At 34.3% G+C, this 22,494-nt stretch overlaps 3 protein-coding genes across 3 annotated transcripts in view; all 3 read left to right on the top strand.

Moving 5' to 3' along the window:
• Positions 1-11,315, top strand: part of LOC110021836 (protein RETICULATA-RELATED 1, chloroplastic) — a 22,718-nt gene extending 11,403 nt beyond the window's left edge. Inside the window, exons 5-8 of the mRNA XM_020720498.1 lie at positions 6,907-7,005; positions 7,086-7,391; positions 7,517-7,681; positions 10,740-11,315. Of these exons, the coding sequence (XP_020576157.1) occupies positions 6,907-7,005; positions 7,086-7,391; positions 7,517-7,681; positions 10,740-11,013 (844 nt within the window). The 3' untranslated portion in view covers positions 11,014-11,315. The remainder of the gene's footprint in view (positions 1-6,906; positions 7,006-7,085; positions 7,392-7,516; positions 7,682-10,739) is intronic.
• Positions 11,316-13,021: 1,706 nt separating this feature from the next.
• Positions 13,022-13,684, top strand: LOC110021842 (BAG family molecular chaperone regulator 4-like). Its single transcript, XM_020720517.1, has 2 exons — positions 13,022-13,302; positions 13,392-13,684. The coding sequence occupies exons 1-2, from the start codon at positions 13,083-13,085 to the stop codon at positions 13,511-13,513; spliced, it is 342 nt and encodes a 113-aa protein (XP_020576176.1). The 5' UTR covers positions 13,022-13,082; the 3' UTR covers positions 13,514-13,684.
• Positions 13,685-16,481: 2,797 nt separating this feature from the next.
• LOC110021820 (putative aminoacrylate hydrolase RutD) lies at positions 16,482-20,758 on the top strand. Its single transcript, XM_020720484.1, has 10 exons — positions 16,482-16,860; positions 16,987-17,197; positions 17,316-17,398; positions 17,612-17,712; positions 18,332-18,427; positions 18,781-18,834; positions 19,082-19,230; positions 19,571-19,688; positions 19,952-20,048; positions 20,335-20,758. Exons 1-10 carry the CDS (start codon positions 16,749-16,751, stop codon positions 20,538-20,540), a joined length of 1,227 nt encoding a protein of 408 aa, XP_020576143.1. The 5' UTR covers positions 16,482-16,748; the 3' UTR covers positions 20,541-20,758.
• Positions 20,759-22,494: the final 1,736 nt, after the last annotated feature.

The raw sequence follows: 22,494 nt of genomic DNA, 5'->3' as shown, positions 1-22,494 counted from the left end.
CATTCATACTTTTTTATGGCGGGTGAAAAATGCTAATAGAAGGATTTCCATCTATCTCTCACATATTTTAGTCGAACCATCTTGATAAGCTTCTCAATTTGAACATTAGAAATTTGGATATCAATTTATAATATTAATGGCATGAATGGTGAATAATGCAACAATTAATCCGTAATTTAAGATGCTAAATAAAAATCATATTGTTTTACAAATGAACATGAAAAATGATAATTCTATGGCATCAATCATGATATGATTACCATTAATTAATATGATCCACCTGAACAATAATAAATCAAGCATTTCTTATTACAAATTTCAAAAGTACTTTGAGCTTGGTCTGGCTTGTTGATCATGGTTCGAGACTCTTCAGGCTCCCAAAACATGGGAGTCCACAAATCCTAGATTTAAAAGATTCTAGAGCACCCATGCGCTCTATTCATTGTACAAGTTTGAGCTTTTGGTCTCAAATATACATCTCCCGCATAACCTTACATTGTTTATCATATTTTTTTCTAGGATTAGGATTTTAAATCATGGTTCTTGAACAAAATAACAAATATAACTCGTACGGATAAATTCTTTGTAATTCAAATGAGCACAATTTGTGAATATTTCGAGATGGCATCTAATTCAGTCTATGCTTTGGTAACAAAGGTGGTGTTCGTCTGCCCTATTCAATTGACGCTTGATTATTTTCGTTGTCATTCATAAGAGAAAAACCTTTTGAAATATCATAACTAAATCGTATGGTTCTGATTTCTTTTCCATCTTTAGTAAAGGCTTAAATATTGAAATTGTTTGATTCTCTTAACTATTAGATGCGTAATGCATATTAACCATTTGAAAGTTCAAACCATCAATATTTAGATATTATTGTTGTTTTATTTCTTTCTGAAAAGCACAGGACAACGCCCCTCTCATTGTGTGTGGACCATCATATTTTGCACGGTACAATGCCCCTTATGGCAGTTGCCATTATGTGGTCATCTGCCTCAATGCCAGCCCACTATTGAGTCAAGCACTGCGATGGTTCCCAATGAGTATCAAGAGCTATATAAATTATTTTCCAAGTGTCTTCTATTTCATTTTCTTTTTATTTAATTAAACTGAAACATTTTCATTTTCTATTTTTTCTTTGTACCAATAAATAATGGCTACTCATTCCTCTCCATGGACGACAACAACAAAAATGCTTATATTCCCTCAATCCTGGGCTCCCTTAAGACTAAGGGTTACGATATGAATTCAATAAGATAGTTGAAAAACATTTATTCAACCTTTTAATTGATGATCCATTTGTGGTAATTGCTTTTTTGTAAAGGTTGTTGTAAAGTTATTATGAGCATAATTCTTTTAAAAATTATTTTGGGTACTATAAATAGTTTCTTTTTTAAAAAGTCTAAAAATATCTCTCTTATTGCTATCAAACACTAATAGATGTGTTTGCAACCCAACAAAATGGAGTTGATTGTACTAGAGAATAACCACATAGTTGCTACTAGAAGGGCTCTTTATATTTTCAAAGAATGCTAAAAATAATATTAAGAGGTGACTATTTTAACCACCATTCACGACATAAACTGATTATCCACAAGAGTTCTTAGGTAAAAGTCCTATCTAAGTCCTAATCAAATTAAGTCCATTTAAATAATCTTGTTCCTAAAATAGCTGGTGATATTGCATTTTTATGCACTCATCTCCAAAATAGTGGATAATTTTATCCACACGGTATTAAATCTATCTTCATTGGATATTCTCCCATTTAGAAGGGTACAATTATTATCACCCCTACAAGAAAGGTGTATGGGTGCACAGATGCCACATTCAATGAAGAAGATCAATATTTTTTTATACCAAAGTTAACCCAAACCTCAATAGGGAAAACACATTTTATTACTCAAAAGCAAATATGGTTACAATAAAAAACACTTGGAACGAGGAAATAACAAATACACAACACAAACTCAAACTAGGGCTTAGGCCGAGGTTGGTATTATCGTGGTTGGAGGGAACGTAGAGGGTAGTGATGGCTAGAGAACAAAATGACAACAAGCGGAGGATTGGGGAAGTGGATTGAGAAGGCGGCTGGATGATGACTACTAGATACCAGCAGGGAAGGGATGAAAGGTTGATGGTGGGTTTCCTGTCGGGAAGGGTGAGGTTCAATGGCAGGAAATGCCACAAATTAATCCACAGATAATCGGGTAGGGGAAGGCTGAGACAACACAACAGTGAGTGATGAATGGGAGAATTGCGGCTAAAGGGAAACCATCCTTTAGGCTACCAGGTGACTACAGGTAGGAGGGTGAAGGGCAACAACAATGAGGAGGTTGCAAGAGGAGTAAGCGGAGGATAATCACTACCATAGAGTAAGATACAACCCAAGCATCACTCTTCCTCGAATACAACCCTAAGAGGGAAAGCAGAGGATATCAACTATACTGACAGAAAACACGACAAAAAACTGACCTAAAACATGAAAGCAAAATATAAATAATACTATGTAATTAAGCTGGGGCAACACCGCTACTAATTGGTAATAACCCTAAGTACTAGGGCCGGCCGACCCCTTTCTTCCCAGCTAAACTGGTTCAGTTGCCCCAGGCCCGGTTTAGCCAGAGAGAAGCCCGTGTCAATTTTATTACCACTTATTCTCAAAATAATTATTGTTCACAGATCATAAAGACATATTTCCTTGTTGCTTGCCCTTTTCTTCCACTGATCTTGGTTAGCAACTCTTTTTTAAAGCAATTACTTCTGTAATCAATCTATATTCAATGATACCGGATATCTTTCATACCTAAATTGAGCACATATTTGAACAAAATTCTACTCATTTACTACAAGTGTACTCCAAAGTAATGGTATCAATCTCTAAATCTATGTAATCCACCCAAGCAAATCAATCCTTGTCCCTGAACGCATTAAGGGAATTATTGGCTAGAACTTTTTCTCATATTAATCCAACCAAGCAAATCAATCCTTGTTATACCATATGAAACTTTTTCTCATAGTCGTCAAACCTTGCTTACTAACCTACATACCATTTTTACTCTTAAAATAATCTCCGAGACATCTGTGATAAGAATTAGAAAATATTTTGGTGGAATTGAATGCTTTTCAAACAAATAAAACATGTAGATTGATAAAATTATCAATGTGAAAGAAAACTTAGTGGATTGTAGATGCATATTTATTTTAAAATACAAATTATTTTGTTCACTATAAATATATGAAGCTAGATTTGTTGCCAAAGGCTATACTCAAATTTATGTGATTGGTTACCTTGAAACCTTTGCTTTGATTTTCAAAAAACCTTTGCTTTGATTGCTAATATGAACATTGTTCAAGCTCTTTTATCTTTAACAATTAATATGGACTGAAAATATAATAATTTGATGTTAAAATGTCTTCTTATATAGTGTCAGAGGGAAAATTTTATGCATAGGCTACACCAGGGTTTGGTTCAAATACAAAACAAACAGTGTGGGTTAAAAAGGCATTTATCTAAAAGTCTAATTTTGAAGGTTGTTAAGGTAATGCTTAACATGACATATAAATATAGTAAAAAATGCCGTATATTTTTTGTCGCATAGCTTTTGGGAGTGTATCAAAATTATTTGTTTATATTGATGAAAGTGCAATGACTGTGGTGATTTGAAAGGATTGATTGCTCAAAGAAAATTTGAACTTAAAGAATTAAAACAAATTTAGTATTTCATAGGTTCTTAGGTTGCATGTTGTTGGCATAGAATTTTTAATATCACAACAAAAATACATAATAAAATTGTTGAAAGATAAAAATAAATTAGGATGCAAGCTTGTTGGGAGCCCTATAGAATTCGATCATAGAATTGAAGATGTTTTATAAGATAGTTGTAGAAAAACTTCTTGTCAAAGATTTATTGGACGACTTGTATACTTTCCACATGCCAGACTTGACATCTTATATCACACTGTCAGTGTTATATGTCAATTTATACATAATCATTAAGAATTACTTGTTATGACTTTGTATGTAGTTTTACAATATTTGATGGGAACTCTATGGGGAAAAAAAAACTATTTTCGTGAAGAGTAAAGATTTTACACGTGCAGCATTCATAGATGCCGGTTATGCGAGATCTATGGTAGGGTGAGATCAATTTTGGGATATTGCATATTTTTAGGAAACAATCTCAAGACTTAGAGAAGTGAAAAATAAAAAATGGAAGCAAGATCTAGTGCAAAAAATTGAATTTTAGTCTTTGACACTTCAATTATGTGAATTGCTTTGGTTAAACTTATCTTAGAAGACTTAAATGTTGAATGAAATGATCTTATGAGGTTCTATTGTGATGACAAGTTAGACATCAATATTGCATATAATCCCATGCTTGATGCAACATAGTTGTACAAAACAATTTCTAGATATTTTATAAAGAAAAAGTTCAGTCGTGGTCTAATTTGTGCCTCATTCTTAATCGTGAGTGATCGACTTGTCGACATACTCACAAAGTATTTTTGTGTGCAAATTTAAAAAATATCAAACAAGCATGGAATGGATTGTATCTATTCATTTGCTTGATAGGGTGTGTGAAAATGATGGATACACCATCGCCTCACTATGTTTAAACCTTTGCTTTGCACAAGACACCCCGACATTCATATTAGGTGCCACCACACGAGCAACTGCGTCTTAGAGCTAGTTGTCATTGCACCGGATCTCTGACCCTTATTATGCATGGGGACTGTCGCCTCCTCATCAATATTGGGTACTTGCCATCTCACCTATTGCTGTACATAATGCATGGATGAGCTGTCATTTTAATTTCAATATTATAGATTTCTTATTGTAATAATTTTGTAATTATTTCCATCCATAATTTTTGGTCACTGATTATGCATCCTTCTTATTAGATATGATTTTAGGATTGTATTATTTTGTTACATACACTAGAATAACAATGTTTTCTTTTAGTTGTTTCTTTATATATTTGAGTACTACTTCTCATCTCATTTTTTATGTAGAACAAGGGAATAAAATACAATCATACAATCTCTCATTTTAATTTTCAATATGTAAAGGATTAATTGCTCGTGGTAACTCTAGGATAGTCTACATAAAATAGTAAAGTTTGTTTACCCTCTGACGCGGTGCATTTGCGTCTAGGATGCCTGAATTAGGCTTCCACACCCATCGCACCTGGACTAGTTCAATCCACGCTTCTGATGGGTCGGGCGGCCTTCCAATGTTGGGAATTGACGACCAATTGGAGTGAGGCCCACTCCTGGTTATATTCGGACTATCTATTTGCTTTTGGAGTGTTTAGGGTTTAGTTTTTGCTGTGCCGTCAACGTCTCTTTTTCCTTGACGGGCTGTGTTCTAGGGTTCCAAGTGGTGCTCTAGCTAAATCTTGATCTACAGGTGGTGTTTATCATTATTATACCCTTACCCATCCTTCTGCGCATCTAGCCCCTTCACCCTTGCATCTCCTCCATTGCTGTCGCTCCCCAAAAAATAGCAGACCTGCTGTTTCCCATCCAACCTTGCGCCGCCACTCAAGACAGCACCCAACCACCGTCCTTGTTGCATACTGTTCCCCCCTTGCTTCTGCCACCCCCTGTTGCCACGTATCCAGAGGTCCAAATCCCTAGCTGGAAACACCTCCACCTTATATCTAACCCAAGCTCTAGTGTTGTGCGTTGTTTTGGTTGCAAGTTTAGAATTTCACGTTGTTTTTTTTTTGTAATTTTAGATTTGAATTCAGTAATAATATTTGTTTTCCATTAGATATTGTTAAATTCCGGTATCACCTTCTTGATAGACTTTTCACTTTGAACATTAGGCCTTATTGCTAATATATCTAGAATAAAGTTATCAACAGGGTACCACCAACGATCACTTACATTTATGATATGAAGTATAAGCTACCATGTTCGATAAAATCAATGCAGCAATCATAACTTATATAGTGATTTTAAGTTACTTCGGAATTTATGACATCAAATATATAAATATCTCACTTATGCAACGGTTACTTCACAACTTAAGATGTTAAATAATAATCACATTGTTTCACAAATAATCAACAAGACAATGAGGTTTTTCTATTATCAATCATCATATGAATACTAATAATTAATTTGATTCACCTAAACAATAAAATATCAACCATTTCCTATTGCTTATCTAGTTATGTAAAAGGATTGCTATATGACATAGAAGCAGTAGCATATCGCTTGTGAAACTCGAGTGCTGTACATGCAATACATTGGGCTTGTCGATTATGGCTGGGTTCTCTTCTGGTTCTGAACACATAGTAGTCTACAAATACTAGAGTTGAGAGATTCTGGAGCAGAGCAGAACCTCAAATATTCATATTACACATAACCTTAAGCTATGATATTATCATATTATTTCTAATTTCAAAATTTAGTGTGGGTTTCTAAATAAAGAAGCAACAGGCTGCTCATATGGATAAATGTTGTGAGACGACAACTAATTTACTTTTTGGTTTGGTAACATGGACGTCATGTTGTTGCCCCATTTGAGTAACGCTTGCTATTTTGTTTGTCATTTGTGAGAGCTTTTTTTAACATTATCATTCAATCATATGATTCTGCATTTATTTTCCATGCTCTATGAGGTTTAGATATTTAACATTTTATTTTCTGTTCCTATTTTAGAAGCATAATCCATATTGTCAATCCCTTGAATTTTTACACCTTTAAAGGTTTAGATATTGTTGCTGCCCTTAATATCTTTTTTTAAGCTATTCTGTTGCTAGTTGAGTTATTTAAGCTCTGTTTCTTACTGAACTTGAACTTCACTGCATTAAATTTATTTGACCGCGATCAACACCAAATTATACAATGGAGGATAAGGTTTATTGCAATACTCAATCTCTGATAGTGACACAGGATGATTGCCGACCCATCCTTCCTCTACAAATTAATATTGGAGCAGGTCACCACTATAGGCAGTACTGTTTGGTGGGAGTTAAAGAGCCGCAAAGGAAGGTGGGTTTTCCCAATGGAAATTTGTAGTAGAGTATTTAATGCTGCAACTTATTAATTATGATACGGTATACTGTATCCAGGATCAAAGAAGAGTGGGATTTGGCATTTATCAATGTTATGACAGTAGCTGCCTGCAATGCTTTCATTGTCTGGTCACTTGCGCCTTGCCGTTCATATGGGAGCACCTTTCGGTTTGACTTGCAAAATTCAATACAGAAGCTCCCTAATAATATCTTTGAGAAGAGTTATCCCATGAGAGAATTTGATTTACACAAAAGAATTCACTCTTTCTTTTATAAGGCTGCAGAGCTTTGTTTGGTTGGGTTAACTGCTGGATCAATTCAAGGTTCTTTGACGAAAGTTGTTTCTTCAAGGAAAGAGGGAAGGTTAGTACGTAACATAGTGCCATCGTTTGTCTTCTTGTACGAATCTTCTATTCATTGCGGAAAATTCTCAGTTTTTTACCGGCTAAAAAGACCTTACTACAATTTTTGTGATATTGAATGGATAGGTTATCAGTGACCATTCCATCTCTGAAAAACTATGCTCTTGGCTACGGGGCATTCTTAGGGCTTTATGCAAACTTGCGCTATCAGTTAATATGTGGGATTGACAGAGCTATGTTCGATCGCTTTGATGTTCTGGGTGTTGCGATGTTCTTCGGCACCGTATTGAGGTAGGAAATTCCCTATTTTTCAAGTCCTTTTTTTTGTTTGACATGTTATTGAGCCAGTACTCAGTTTTCTTTTTCTTTTATCAGTTAAATCCATGTCAGGTTTGTGCTAATTTAATCTTTCTTGCTGTATTTGTATTCGTAATCTTTTTATGTAAATTTAAAAACACTTAGCATATGTAATTCAACAACTTCCCAAAATTGAAGAAGCATTTTGTGAAATCCGAATGGAAGGAAATCACAGAGAATAACGTTTGTTGCTTACAAAAATACCCTCATCATTGTACAATCTGCTTGCTGTCAGGAGTCTAAAGCAAGACTAGGATGGCATGTAAAGAGAGGTGATTTTTTGTGTCATGTTTGCAAAAGGACTAATCACATAAGAAAAATTTATTAGAACTTCACAACAATCCAATAAATCACTACAATCTTGCAAAGCATTATGAAAACACCTATGCTTATTAAATTTAAAGTGAGGGATTGAAGATAAAAAGTAGTAGAAATATGGGCATTATTTCGTTAAACAGCGGGCATTTGAAGCTTCTATACACAGTGCTTACTCCTGAAAAAGCTGTTAGCTCCTCCCTTTTAGCTAAAAAAATTTCTTTTTATGCTCTTAATTGTACCAAGGCCATGACCATCGATGACCCTATTAGGACAGTAGATGTTTTAGATTTAAATTATGTTAAGAAAGGTAGAGACGGACCGACAAAGACTTGGGCATGTTGTAATTATTAGAACGGGCATGTTGTAAAAAAATAATCATAATTTATTAGAACTAAATGAAAATATGACACTCAATAGAACACAATGGAGAAAAAAATCCATGTAGCCAACTCCACTTGGTGGGATAAAGGCTTTTGTTGATGTTGTACTCTTAATTGTACAAAGGAAGGTCAAGAATCTTATATTATTAGCTCGGGAGCATCAAACCACGTCTTTTTGTGCTCCTTTAGTTTTCTCATGTACTGCTCTCAAAATTGATGGTGAATCATTATTATTTATTGTTGGGATATGAATAATTAAAATTAATCCTTAGATTTATCTAAATTCTTATATGTTTAAATTTTTTCTTGCAACCTCTTATCTTCTAGCAATAGAGCAAATGATTGCATATGTAAATTTTCAGTCTTATCAAAATCTTGTGAATTTCAGGACCAGTGATCATAGAAAAGGATTAGAAATCATATAGAGGCCAGCAGTCTATTCAATTTTGATAAAGATTCCAAAGAAAGTTGTCATGCTTTTGATTTCAACAAAGACCTTTCTACCTTCAAAAAGTCGATCAAGTTATGATATTATAGGTTAATTCGTCCTATTTTTACTTGCTGTAAAAACCTTTTATGATGAAAATATTTTTCAATGCGCAGTGTCAACTTGCCAAACAACAAAATATGAGAACTAAAGCTATCTAAAAGCACAATTTTTTTTTTCACTTGTGCATAGTGACATTTAGTTTCCTTCTAAATCTCAAAACTTTCTCTTAATGATTGTTCATCACTTTTATTGATGATCATATTTGAGTGTGTTGGCTATACTTGTTAGAAGATAAATCTAATGTAGAATATTGTTTCAAAAATTTTATAATATGGTTAGTCAAATCCTCCACTCTGATAGAGATACGAAATATTTTAAACACATTATGGTTACCTATAGCATAATGATATTATTCATCAAACTCCTAGCTCTAACACTCCTAAACATAATGAAATGCTTGAATGAAAAAATAGTCATATATTAGATGTAGCTAAATCTATTATGGTTACTACTAATACTTTTAAATATTATTTGAGTGCTTTCCATTTTATGGGCGGGCTACTTATGAATGTACTGTAGTTCAAAAATCCAATTGGTTTGCTTTGAAATGCTTTCCTAATACGCATCATTTCTAATCTTCCACTTAAAGTCTGTGAATGCACTACATTTGTCCACACTCATGAAGTTAATAGAAATAAATTTGATTCCAAAGACTACAAGTTTATCATTCTTGGTAATGAGGAAAATGAGAAGGTATGCAAATTTTGTTTTATTATTATTAAATATAATATTTGTATCCATAGATATGAACTTTTTTAAGATTTTTTTTTCCCAACACATTCGCTTTATGGGAAGATAAAAAGTTTTAATATTTTTTCCTCAGAATTTCTCCAACCCCCTTATACCAACACCATTCCATGACAATGAGGTTACCTAAACTTCTGTTCACTCATCCAAAATCACCCCACTGAACTATGTGTTTACTTTTGCAAGAAGAATCTACAAAATGGTGAAATCATTCTACTTCTCAAAGCTTGTCATGAATTTTATTTTTGCTGGATAAATTTTCAAACTCCTTTTTTGTTACGGTACTCGGCATCCTATAATAAATGTTGAGGGATGGATGGGGCAATCTATCCTTGAAAAGAAACTTGTTCTTCAACCGTGCATGGAATGTAATTTTGAAGATGATAAAAGATGCTTTTAAATACTCTATGAATTTGAGGTTCACAAAGCTACGAGTTAACAAAGGTCCAAATTGGCTTACTTTGATCACTTCCTATTCTATAAACACAATGATATTCGTCTATCATACTAATTATGTATATTAATGACATCTTTGAACTTTTAGATTTTAAGTTTCAGCAAACATTAAAGGCTGGCTGGTGACACTAGAACTTAAATCAGCTTTCATTTCTTCATAGCTTTTATTAATAATTTATCATCCTTCTTGAACATGTCCGACCATTTTATGAAGCCATCATTCATCTTCTCAGGAGCCTTTTTTTTTTTTTTTTTGGAACATCCCGAAGTATCTGAAGCCTTTTTCTTAGAAAGATTGGCATACATACCACTCGATTCTTATGTATATCTAACACACACCTAAACTTCAATTTATCAGGTGTACTTCACTTTTTAAAAATTAAAATTGTGGTCTTTTTTATGTGATTTGAAATTGTTGGGTGATATAAATATATATATCAAAGTTTAGGTGTTAGATATGTAAATACATATAGGAATGGGTGTTATGTATGTAGATGCCCCCTCAGAAGAAACATTCAAGTTACTGAAACGCATCTTTCAGGGTTTTGAATATTCATATTGGGGAGACTTCCAGACTTGCTTGGCTAGGAATCGAAGCACATCCACTCCTTCATTCAGATACTCTCCTCAAAGCCTATATCAGGCCATCAGATCCTGCTGTCAACCAGCCATCTTCAAACTGGTTCATCTCCAAGGATGCCATTATTTCTGGTCTCGGATTACTCGGTCTCGGTCAGAAAGCAGGAGATTCACCGCCTTCGAAACCTCGGAGGAAGCGAATTTTAAAGAAAAAGGTGAGCCGAAGCTCGACGTAGAAATCAGTTTCAGAATTTTTGAGATTTCTTCCATGATATTATTGAGCTTGAAGGGAATAAATTAGAAGCACGAAGGCTGTTCTGCTTTTTTTTTTGTAGAGCTGCATTAAACAAGGTATCCAGCTTTGCCAATTTTGGCTTATTATTTATTTTTTAGCTTAGCAGTTGTAGTTCTCTGTCTATATTTTCCAACTACGTATTGACAGTTTTATATGCTGAGGATTATTTCATGATTAGATGATCTAAATTTTTGTGTCTGTGGCAGTATTCATGAACATTTCCAGCTTTGGTTGAGCATTAATTGTAAGAACATATGGTTTAGTATTTTCTTGATTGATATTTTTGAAATAAACCAATAAATGTTTCTGATTGGTTATGTTTGAGTGAATGAAAAATGTGATCTAGTTTTAGTTTGATTGTAAGTTTTGCTTTTGGGAGATTTACATAAATGCCATGCTATTCCTACGAATTTGCATTCCAACACCTAAATTTTGATTTTTACATGTATAACTTTTTTGTATCTCAATCACATGAAAGCCTATTGTATGAAAATGTGTATTTCAGTTCGGAAAATATTTGCGTACAGAAGACGTACGCAGCGCTGCGTATGTCCAAAGGTTATTCAGGGGTTACAGAGGGGTATAAATAAAGTTACAAATGAGTTCCGCGCTTCTGTAGTTTCATGAGTACAAATAAGTTACACAAATGTTACAAGGGAGTTACACGGAGGTTACAGGGGGGTATACCCCGGATATAATCCCTTTGTACCCCCTGAATAACACTTGACGTACGCAGCGCTGCGTACGTCTTATCCACACAAATATTTTCCTTTCAGTTCAGGAGAGTTAATATTAGTGATCTTTACTTAGACTCTCTACCATTAGGTGACTTTCAGCTTCTGAAATCTGAAGCAAAATTTAGGACATGAGTGTGACATTTACATACATACCACAAAATTTCCATGAATTTGCATGCTAATTAATCCCTAAACCTTAATTTTTATGTTTATTGCACTCAAATCTTTTGTCATATAAAAAATACCATGATTACCAAATTTTATAAAGTGAAATGCAAGGTAGAGTGGTATAAATGCAAAAAATTAAAATTTATGTGTTATATATGTAAATATATCAGAGTTGTTTGGTAAATTTGTAAATTTTCCGATCCGTTGATTGGATCGCCATAGTATTTGTAAAATTAATTGTGGAAAATATTTTGAATTTTTTTTTTTAATGTTTGTGGAAATTATAACTATTTTTTTAATAGAGAAAAGGCCAGATAACTCTATAATACCTTTCAGCCTTTCACATTACAAATGTAGTTGTGAAAATCATCTTATCACATACATTTTTATTAGCACGATGAGAAATATAGCAACAAAACAAAAACAAAACAAAAGGAGATGTGGACTCAAACATCATCTTTCAATTTATCAAAGACTTATTTGTAAAATTGTTTGCATTAGTTGGGATTCGAGGAGCAAGCGAACTGAGCTGGCTTGAGCTCGACCTGTTAACGAGCTTGCCAGTCAAGTTTATAGAGCCATGAGCTTGAGCTTGTTGAGGCTGAACTGGTTGGCCGGTAAACCGACTCGGCTAGCCAAATGTTATAATACTCAGCTATCCCACACAATACACTGTTACGTAAACTAAATTATAATAAAAATAAACTACACATAACTACAATACATTAGCCAGGTGCACTATTAATACATACATAAGTAATATAAATCCGTACTATTCATCATAATTATAAAAAATATTATTATTTCTATTGTAAATTATATATGAAAAAGCTGAAAATTAATTGGTATATACGTAAATCTTCCTTAAAAATTATTAATTTGAATCCTCCATGTGCAATTCCAGCCCAAGGACATTCCAAACCCCAACACCCACATTATCATCCCTCACCTTTTGTCAAAAGCATTCAAGCAAAAGCCAACCACGCCTCCCTCCTCACCTTTCCCTTCATTTGCGCCTAGAAATGAGCTCCCCAACATCACTACATAACCTTTATTTACCACACACTTGTGGCTAGAGAACTAAAACAAAGAGGGTGGGTTGGAGATGATCAAATGGAGGTCGAAGAAGCTCTTCGAGAAGAGTTCTAAGGCCGACGGAAGAGCCAACCGTCGTCGTGAGATTCAGTGGGAGTTGCGGCCTGGCGGTATGTTGGTTCAAAAGAGGGAAACCGACGAAGGCGATGAAAACAAAATGATGATCAACGTGAGGATCCCCACCGGCTCGCAGTGGCACGATATCATCATCGATGCCACCGCAACGTTTGGTATGTCTTCGTAATATGGGCTTTTTGTACTTTACGATAGAATGATGATGATGATGATGATGATGATGATGATGTTGGTGAGATTGCAGGCGAGCTTAAGGTGAAGGCGGCAATGGAGACGGGATTGGAGGCGAGGGAGCAGAAGCTTGTGTTTGAGGGGAAGGAGAAGGAGGATGGAGAGAAGCTGCATATGGTTGGGGTGAAACCTTAGTGGCATTGGAGTTGCAGAGAAGGCAATGGAGATTAAGGCCTCTTTAGTTTAAATTATATTTTGATAATTATGCTTATGCTGTGCTTTTTTGTAGCAGTTTTTATATGAAATGAAGGGCAGAAAGCTTAAAAAAAAAATTGTAAATGTTTAATCAGTGTTATGTGGTGTTTAGTGAGGATTATGTGTAGATCATTAAGTGGCTGTAGTGCTCTGCTTTGCTTTTTACTGAAGTTAGTAAATAAGTTGGTTAATAGAAATGAGGTTTCATGTACCAACAACCTACGACTTCGAGTCTGTTTAGGGCAGCCGGGGCAGCCGCAACTTATTAAATAATTTGCTAATAAGCTGATTAAAAATAATCTACTGATAAGCTAGGTGTGGTAGCTATTACAAATTTTAATTTTTTTTTTAAAATGCCAGACCGCAGCCAGAAAGCTGTCACCGCACCTAGATAAGTGCGGTATGAAAACGCTGTTTTCAGCGTTTTGAAAATGCATAAGCTGCTAAAACGCAGTTTACCCAAAGGTGTATTTTTAAAACGCCACCACATCAAATAAACTACCCCAAACAGACGCGTTTTCGCCACCTAAATCTAAAATTTACATTTCAACCCTCCAAAATTTTATTTTCTTTCCAAACAATAATGTTCAGTCTATTATATTTGATGTTTTGAGTCATTGAAATGTAAAATTTTAAATTTTGGAGCTTAATCCTTTATATTTAAAATTTTAAATGGTTAATCTGTAAAAACCCTTTAAAAGGGAATATCTAAATTGTTTGATACTAAAGAGTAAAAACAAGTGGTTTAAATCCATCAACAAGTCAAGTGCAATATGAATTATGTTGTAAGTAATAAGAATGCAATCTTTATCCAAATTATTTATCTTTATTCTTTATCGTGGATATGAAAGAAATAGAAATAGGAAAGGAACCGAACGCTGAACGATCGACGAACGACGAATGACGAAAGCTCTCATTGGTTGGAGTGCCCAACAAATCTAATAGAGAAAAAACTAAATATTTTGATCTTTTAGATCAATATCTAAATCACTAATTTAAAAATCTAACCGAATCATTGAAAAATATTCGTATACTAATGTTTAACAAATTGCATTCTAATACATAAATTTTACTTTTTTACATTCATACCATCCACAATTTTCATTTCAAAACACCTTTTTAACATTTAAAAAGCGAAAAAAACACATTTTCATGCATAAATAAGTAGCATGTATGTAAAATTTGAAGTTTAGATGTTAGATTTGCAAAAAATACAGGAATTGAGTGTGTATATCTTCCAATAAAACAATTTTAAGACTGGTACAAGCATAAATTTTAAATTAAAATATAATTAATATGTAATTATCACTGACAAAGACAATGATTTGAACATTACTGACATATGTCAAGCCAGTACTAAGTATTAGTGTGTCACTAATGACTGGACAATTAACATTGCTTAACGAATATGAATGGAAACATGATTTGTTCATATGTTTCAATGTTATGCACAAATCTAAATTTTTAAATGTTGCTCTTTCTTTCAATCTTCAAGACCGGTAAACATTCATAATATCTTTCACAACCACAACTGGCAACTTTCATTAGCCATAACAATAACTCTTTAAATGAGCCATCATTTCCAACATTAATGATCCTAACAACATTCAACTTTGCAATCATTTGCTATACTTGAAGCCCCCAATGGCTTCTTTGTCTTTGAGTATCGTAGAGTCTTAAAAAATGTTTCCGAAAGCCTTGCACGATGATAATGATCGAGTTACCAATCAATTTTTTTTTATGTCAAAAAAAAAAATCCTTATTTAACATACAATCATCTTATCTTATAATAATGACATATGACATCACACATAAAATAATAATTATGTCTCTCTTTGCCACTTCAATGTTTATGATGATTGTAAGAAATTTTCTATCATGTATGTGTCATGCGAAAACAATGTGGAAGCGTAGAAATTCACACAATAACAATCAAACACAACGATTTATGTGGTTCGGCTTTGAATTGATTCGCCTAGGTTCATGAGAGGGAGATTTCACTAGCACTGGATGGAGAGAAAGAAAAATGACTTGGGAGTTACAATTCAATTCTTCTCACCATCATGCCCTTCCCTTAGTCTCTCATAAGCCCTATGTTCTTTTTTTATAGAAAAGGATTAGAGCATACAAGGAAATAAACCCAAAAAAGAAACAAATCAAATACAATAAAAGCTATAGATCTAACAATATGATGATCCTATAATGATATAACAGTGCAAAACCCATCTCAAAAAACTAATTGAAACATAACCCTTTATTTATGGTCATCATAATGTCATAACAATGCTATCATATTTATCTATGCCTGCATGTTTTATATTTTTGCTTTAATTATACCCGTAACTTTATAAATAAAGCGTCACCCCTCATGAGAGGGAAGGGAGAACTTGAGGTTCGAGAAAGAACTTGAAACTTTGAGAAGAAGTTGAAGTCCAGCATCACTCTTGTCACTGTCGATCACCGCCGACCACCACTTGTCAATCGTCGTCGCTCACCGTCAATCACATCAATTTCTTGTGACGAGATCATTTGCACATCAACGTTATTATTTAGAAGACTTTGTAACTCTTTTTTGTCTGCGAGATAAGTGATTATAACCGTAATCATTATTTTATAGTAGAACTCTTAAGTTGCGCCTGACCTCATATTTGTTCTCTTTACAGTTTTTCCACATAATTATTTATGGTAACACTACTAGTTATTTCTCTTCCCTGAGCGTGCGTTAAATCTTCTCACCACTCTAAAACGATAATATATCAACAACTCCTCACTAGATATGATACACAGATACCTTCTTAAAATGGTTGAACAGTGTCAACTGCGTTATCCTAGGCATGGACCATACTATTCACGTGGAGGGATTAAGCGACACGTGGTGAGAAATCATTTGACTGATATAAGGATTGGATGCGGCTGAAGAAAACGCACGGCGGGGAATCAACGCACCGGAGTGCACCGGACGCACCGTTTGACTCTCTTCTTCCCGCCAACCATGGCGATCTGCAGACGTGGAACCACTCCGCAACCTTTCTGCACGTGTCGTACTCACATGAACACCAGCCATTGAAATTAAGCACGAATGGCCGACACCCTCTCTCTCATCTGCGCTTTCCTTTCTTATCTTCCTCTCGTCGTTTTTCCTGATTTTTTCTAAAATTGAAAATTTTTGACAAAAATGCCTTACTGCAACGTTAGCAAGGAGAGATCGACGGAGGACAGCGGAATCGGGACGAATATTTTCTATAGGAGATTCGGTTGCGGTGGCACCAAAATCCTTCTCATTATCGGTAATCTTTATTGAAATTTCTTCGTTTGGTTGATTTTGATTGCAGTAGCGACGTTTGGAGGATAGCAATTAGGGATTTCGTTTTTCTGAAGAGGTGATATGGGTTGGGGGTTGCTGATTTTGTTAGGTCTAGCTGCAACGCACGAGGCTTGGGGTCCGCAGATTAAGGGATTGACGGGTGTTTGTGAGCCAAACGATGACGAGGAGGCGATGCCGGCTGAGACCACCGGGGATTGTTCCGACAAGATGGGGGAGGCCGCTGATGGGATCGAGGTGTGCTGCTTCGATAACCGCGGGATGGGCCGGAGCTCTATTCCTTTAAAGAAATCGGAGTACTCGTGAGATTCTCATCTTTGCCTCCCTCTTCTTTAATCTCATCACTGCAAGGGAATGAGATTTCCTTAGATCATTTGTTAAGATGTTGGAAATTGATTCACTGTTATGAATGGTTTGCAGAACGGATATCATGGCCAGGGATGCCTTGGCTTTGCTGGACCATCTGGGATGGAAGAAAGCTCATGTTTTCGGTCACTCAATGGGTGAGTTGATTCTTTTTTCTCTAATTTTCCTTTTTCCATTTTACTTTTGGTGATAATTAATTTCAATTAATCGAGATTTGGCTACAAAATAGGTTTTGGTATAATTTGATTGGAGTACTTTGGCACAGTACGATTTTGCTTTGTTTTCTTCCCTTTTTTTTCGTTTTTAGTCAAAAATGAATGTTGAATTTTCTTTATGATATTGGAAAACAGGTGCTATGATAGCTTGCAAGTTGGCAGCAATGGCGCCTGAAAGATTGCTTTCATTGGCTTTGCTTAATGCAACAGGTGGAGGGTATGAGTGCTTTCCAAAGGTATATTTTTATGAAAGAGAGGACTTGATTGCAAATTTGCACATGGAAATTTGCATCTTTGTTTCATATGTGACTGTAAATTAGGTTTTTTTATAATGTTGACTTATGATGGCTCTGAGAACTAGCTAGTTTTATATTGATAAAGTGGAGAATGATCGATGGATGTGCTAGAAACCCCTGAATTATTGCTTAGATGTTTGTTCTGCACTTGTAGTTTTTTAAGGTTGTGGTGACAAGATGAGAATACAATATTTACATATCTAACACCTCAACTTCAAATTTTACATACATAACACTCAAATCTTTATCATCACGTGAAAAATAACAACATCACTAACATTTTAAAAAAGAAACACACCTTTTTCATTCATATATTTTTAATATCAAACTGCTAAAAATATAGATATCGAACTTTAGATGTTAGATATGTAAATACATAAGAATTTTGTGTTAGCATTTAAATTTCCTTGATATTTTTTCTTTTGAAAAAATATATGCAGGATCGTTGACACTTATTAAATTTATATTTTCTTTCAAGAAAACATATGACTTGACTTCTAGAGCTCTATATTTTGTTCAAGCTGATTACAAATATTGTGTTTTACTCCTCTTCTAACAGGTTGACCGTAAGATTATATCCATAGTATTTCGTTTCCTAAGAGCAAGGACTCCACAGGAGAGAGCTGCTGTTGACCTGGAAATGCATTATACCAAGGCAACTATACGTCAATTTCTGTTAAATTCTTTCCAAAATTTAAATACAAGAACAAATTTTTACTCAAAAAAGAGATTGTCTGATAAACTCTTAATGCAAAAATGTATCAAAAGTGCAAAACATATGCTCCAAATTTGTGACATTTTATGAAACTAAATGATGTTTATGTAAAAGTTGCATGACAATTATTTTTCTTGAGAAAGCATTTAAAGTTTTGATAAAACTTCCACTTGTTTTGAGTATAGGTTTTGCACTTGCATTAGGAGATAGTGATGAGATATTGTTTCCCCTTTCCATTTGCATAATTTTTCTTAATTGAGGGAATAAAAATCTCAAATTTGGTCCTTCCGCAGGAGTATCTTGATGAATGTGTTGGATTAAGTACAAGAAGAAAAGTTCTTCATCAAGTAAGGGATTTATAATCTTTTTTTATAAAGATCTCAATTCCAAGCTTTTTTTGCCTTTTTATCTGAAAAATCATTCAGATTAAAACCTGAGTTGGAATGTTCTAATTGCCTGAATTTTCTTTTCGAACAAATTACCTGTTACATGTTCATCTCTGAGCTTTTCAGGGCATTATAGAGGATAATGCATGCACAGTTAACTTCACAGGCTTGTGTGTTAACGTTATTTTTTTAACCCCAATTTGATCAGAAATATGTTGAGGCAATATCATCATCTGGAATGCAATGTAAGAAAGGGTTCGAGGGGCAAGTTCATGCATGCTGGAATCACAAATTGACATCCAAAGAGCTTGATGCAATTCGTTCCGCGGGGTTCCTGATATTGGTCATCCATGGCAGGTTACTATGTGGGGTATTTACGTGCATACCCACCCAATTACTACGTATTTACATATCTAGCATCTACACTTTATTTTTTGCATTAATATTTTTCATATCACATAAAAATTGCCGTCATTTTAACTTTTGAGAAGTGAAGGTTACTTTTCATGCATAGTTAAGGTGGCATGCATGTAAAAATTGAAGTTTAGCTGTTAGATATGTAAATACATGAGATTTGAGTGGTATGTATGTAAATCTTCCTACTCTCTCTCTCCCTCTCTCTGCCTCTCTGTCTGCTCTGTGTTTGTGCGTGCTAAAGGTCGATAGGAAATCAATCTGTTTTACTTAATTTTTGTAGGCATGATGTTATTGCCCAGCTATATCATGCAAGGAAACTTGCAGAGAAGCTTCAACCAGCTGCAAGAATGGTAGAACTCCATGGTGGTCATTTAGTGAGCCATGAAAGACCAGAAGAGGTATGATTTGACCTTGCATCAGGTTGGAGCCAACCGGTCCGGTCTCAAATTCTTTTTCTTGCTGGATTGTCTGCATCATCGATCAAAAAGCACAATTGCCTGTTTTTTATTAAGAACAACACTTTTTTTTTCTTGGGAATTAAGGAAGAGATTGAAAAAACAAATGGGTTGAAAATTTGACCGTTTCTTTCGAATGGTCAGAAGCTGGAAATGTATTTGAATCTATTTACACGCCAAATATCTGAGCTTTTTTGAACATGCAGGTCAATGCAGCTTTAATGGAGTTGATAGAAGCAACTAAAACAAAGATCTTAATAGAAGAATGGTCAAATTTACCCATAGCTGAATCCGTTAAATGCGGTACTGAAAATCCTTACGTGCATAACCTTCTATTCTTATATATTTACACATATGAACACCTAAACTTCAATTTTACTTATAAGTCATCTTACCTATGTGCGAAAGGTTGTATTTCACTTTTTACAAGTTCAAATAGTTGTATTGTTGACGTGATACAAAAGATTAAAGTGGTATATGCTATGTGTTAGATATGTAAATACATAAGAATGGTTGGTATTTATGTAAATGCCCCTAGATGCTTTCAATCATTTTCCTCCCAGTAAAACTTATCTCACATTTTGAACAGGGTGGCATGTTTTGAGGAGGCCTATGATCATCTTGAACTTCATCACCCCAAATAGAGAAAGCTATCTACAAACCACCTATAACTTTATGGAAAAGCTGCAACTCAGCTTCCTCTATGTTTTAGGAATTTTTATAATGGGATTTAATCATATGAGAAATGCTTTCAGCATATTATTGAAGCCAGTCAGGGTTTCAGTGTCGGATTAATGGAGATAAAGGCGAAAATCTCCTGCTTGTATAAGGTAACATCAAATGAGTTATGTACTCCCTGTAATTCTAATAAGCTTTATAATCACTCATTAGTGGTTTCAGTGTCGGATTAATGGAGATAAAGGCTAAAATCTCCTGCTTGTATAAGGTAACATCAAATGAGTTATATATGTACTCCCTGTAATTGCTTCTATTTTAGGAAGAAGTGACGCATAAAGAAGAATCATTTTGTTAATATTGCAATTTCTTTTGTTATAAATTAATGATTTTAAAATTCTAGATGCAAGAGCAATAGATATTAGTCTTGGCTTATTATAATGATGTGTTCTAATATAGATATATTTTCTACATAAAAGCCTAATTTTGTTTAACCATGCCATTGTGGGGATATAATTCCTTACATTTGTCATGACTGTGATTGCATGCTTATGCATTACTATTAATATTGTTGAATTTTGATTATTTTGCAGGTCTTATATATGTATACTAAGGACAGCAAAAGGGACTTATTATATTATATCGACATTTGTTTCCTACTTTTTACGGGGAAGAACGTCTTTATATTATATGGATGTAATAATTAGGGTTGTCAAAATGGCTCGTTGTTCGTGAACAGCTCGTGTTCGGCTTGTTAAGAAGCTTGTGTTCGGCTCGTAACACCTCGTGCTCGGCCGGTTCCCTAATTGAACGAGCCGAACACGAACAACATGAACAAAGATTTGTTCGTGTTCGGCTCGTTTTGGCTCGAAATACTACTATTCAATTATATATATATATATTTGATGAGTAGAATTTTTAAAAAAAGTAATTGACTATAAGGCTACAAAAGTTTATAATCAATTAAAAGTATTAAATTATTAAATCAGATTCAAATGATGTTTTAAATTTTGCCTCAATCCTTAACATCTTATCGCTACGTGATTAGAGTTGTCAAAATGACTCTTTGTTCTTGAACGGCTCGTGTTCGGCTAGTTAAGCAAATCAGCCGAGCACGAACACATTTTTTGAGCTCAAAATATAAACGAGCCGAACACGAGCCAGCCTCATTTACACCCCTAGCAAAATTTAATTGCAAAATCATACATGATTTTCTGGACTTTACCCAATAAACTATTTAGAACTCACTTTATCTTCTCATTTCTTGATGGCCATGCTGTCTTAATGGGCACCAATGCAATATATTATTTTTTGTTGTGATTATGAGAAGGTTAGTTCTTGAAATTTCTGATGAGAGGAAGGGGAAAATATCAAAACACCACCCAATCATTTTAGTTGCAACTCTCTAACATAATAACAAAAATTACATAGTACAAATGAAAAGCTTACAGAACTAATCTCAGCCAGTAATTAGTGTTTTGTATATAGAAATTGAAGTATAGCTGTTAGATATGTAAATGTATAGGGATCGAGTGGCACGCATGTAAATCTTTCTATTAAAATTAAAGCTTACAGAACTAATCTCAGCCATTGATTTGAACAGAAAAGGTACTTCCATTCACCTCAAACTGATTGGGAGAATTCCTTAAGAAAAAGGGAAATTTCTGTACATACCACACAATTTTTAATTACATTTCTAACACCTAAAGTTTGATATTGACATGTTTGTAAATTTGATGTTAAGAAAAAATACATCGAGCATGAAGAGGTTCGAAGCTAGAGATCAACAGATTGACGTCAGGCATATATAAAACTGTGTTTTCACGCGTCTATTTATAGAAGTTATGAATTGAAACTCATTTAGGAAAATTTACATAAATACCACTCAACTTCTATGTAATTACATATTTAACAACTAAACTTCAATTTTTACATATATGTCATATTACTTATGCATGAAAATATGTGTTTCATCTTTTGAGAGTTAAAATGGTTAAATTTTTTATGTGATATGAAATATTTGGGTGGTGTAAATATAAAAGTCCATGGAGTAAAGTACCAAAATAGTTTCTGA

The sequence above is a fragment of the Phalaenopsis equestris genome, unplaced genomic scaffold (genome assembly GCF_001263595.1).
Source record: "Phalaenopsis equestris unplaced genomic scaffold, ASM126359v1 Scaffold000149, whole genome shotgun sequence".
NCBI lineage: Eukaryota > Viridiplantae > Streptophyta > Magnoliopsida > Asparagales > Orchidaceae > Phalaenopsis > Phalaenopsis equestris.
This window is presented reverse-complemented; position numbering and strand designations above follow the sequence as displayed.

Excerpts from the sequence above, each read along its gene's own strand:
- LOC110021820 (XM_020720484.1), top strand. The coding sequence starts at position 16,749 with ATGCCTTACTGCAACGTTAGCAAGGAGAGATCGACGGAGGACAGCGGA. Across the intron at positions 16,861-16,986 it reads CAAAATCCTTCTCATTATCG|GTCTAGCTGCAACGCACGAG; the intron begins GTAATCTTTATT and ends TGATTTTGTTAG. Across the intron at positions 18,835-19,081 it reads GAAGAAAAGTTCTTCATCAA|AAATATGTTGAGGCAATATC; the intron begins GTAAGGGATTTA and ends CAATTTGATCAG.
- LOC110021842 (XM_020720517.1), top strand. The coding sequence starts at position 13,083 with ATGATCAAATGGAGGTCGAAGAAGCTCTTCGAGAAGAGTTCTAAGGCC. Across the intron at positions 13,303-13,391 it reads CGATGCCACCGCAACGTTTG|GCGAGCTTAAGGTGAAGGCG; the intron begins GTATGTCTTCGT and ends GTGAGATTGCAG.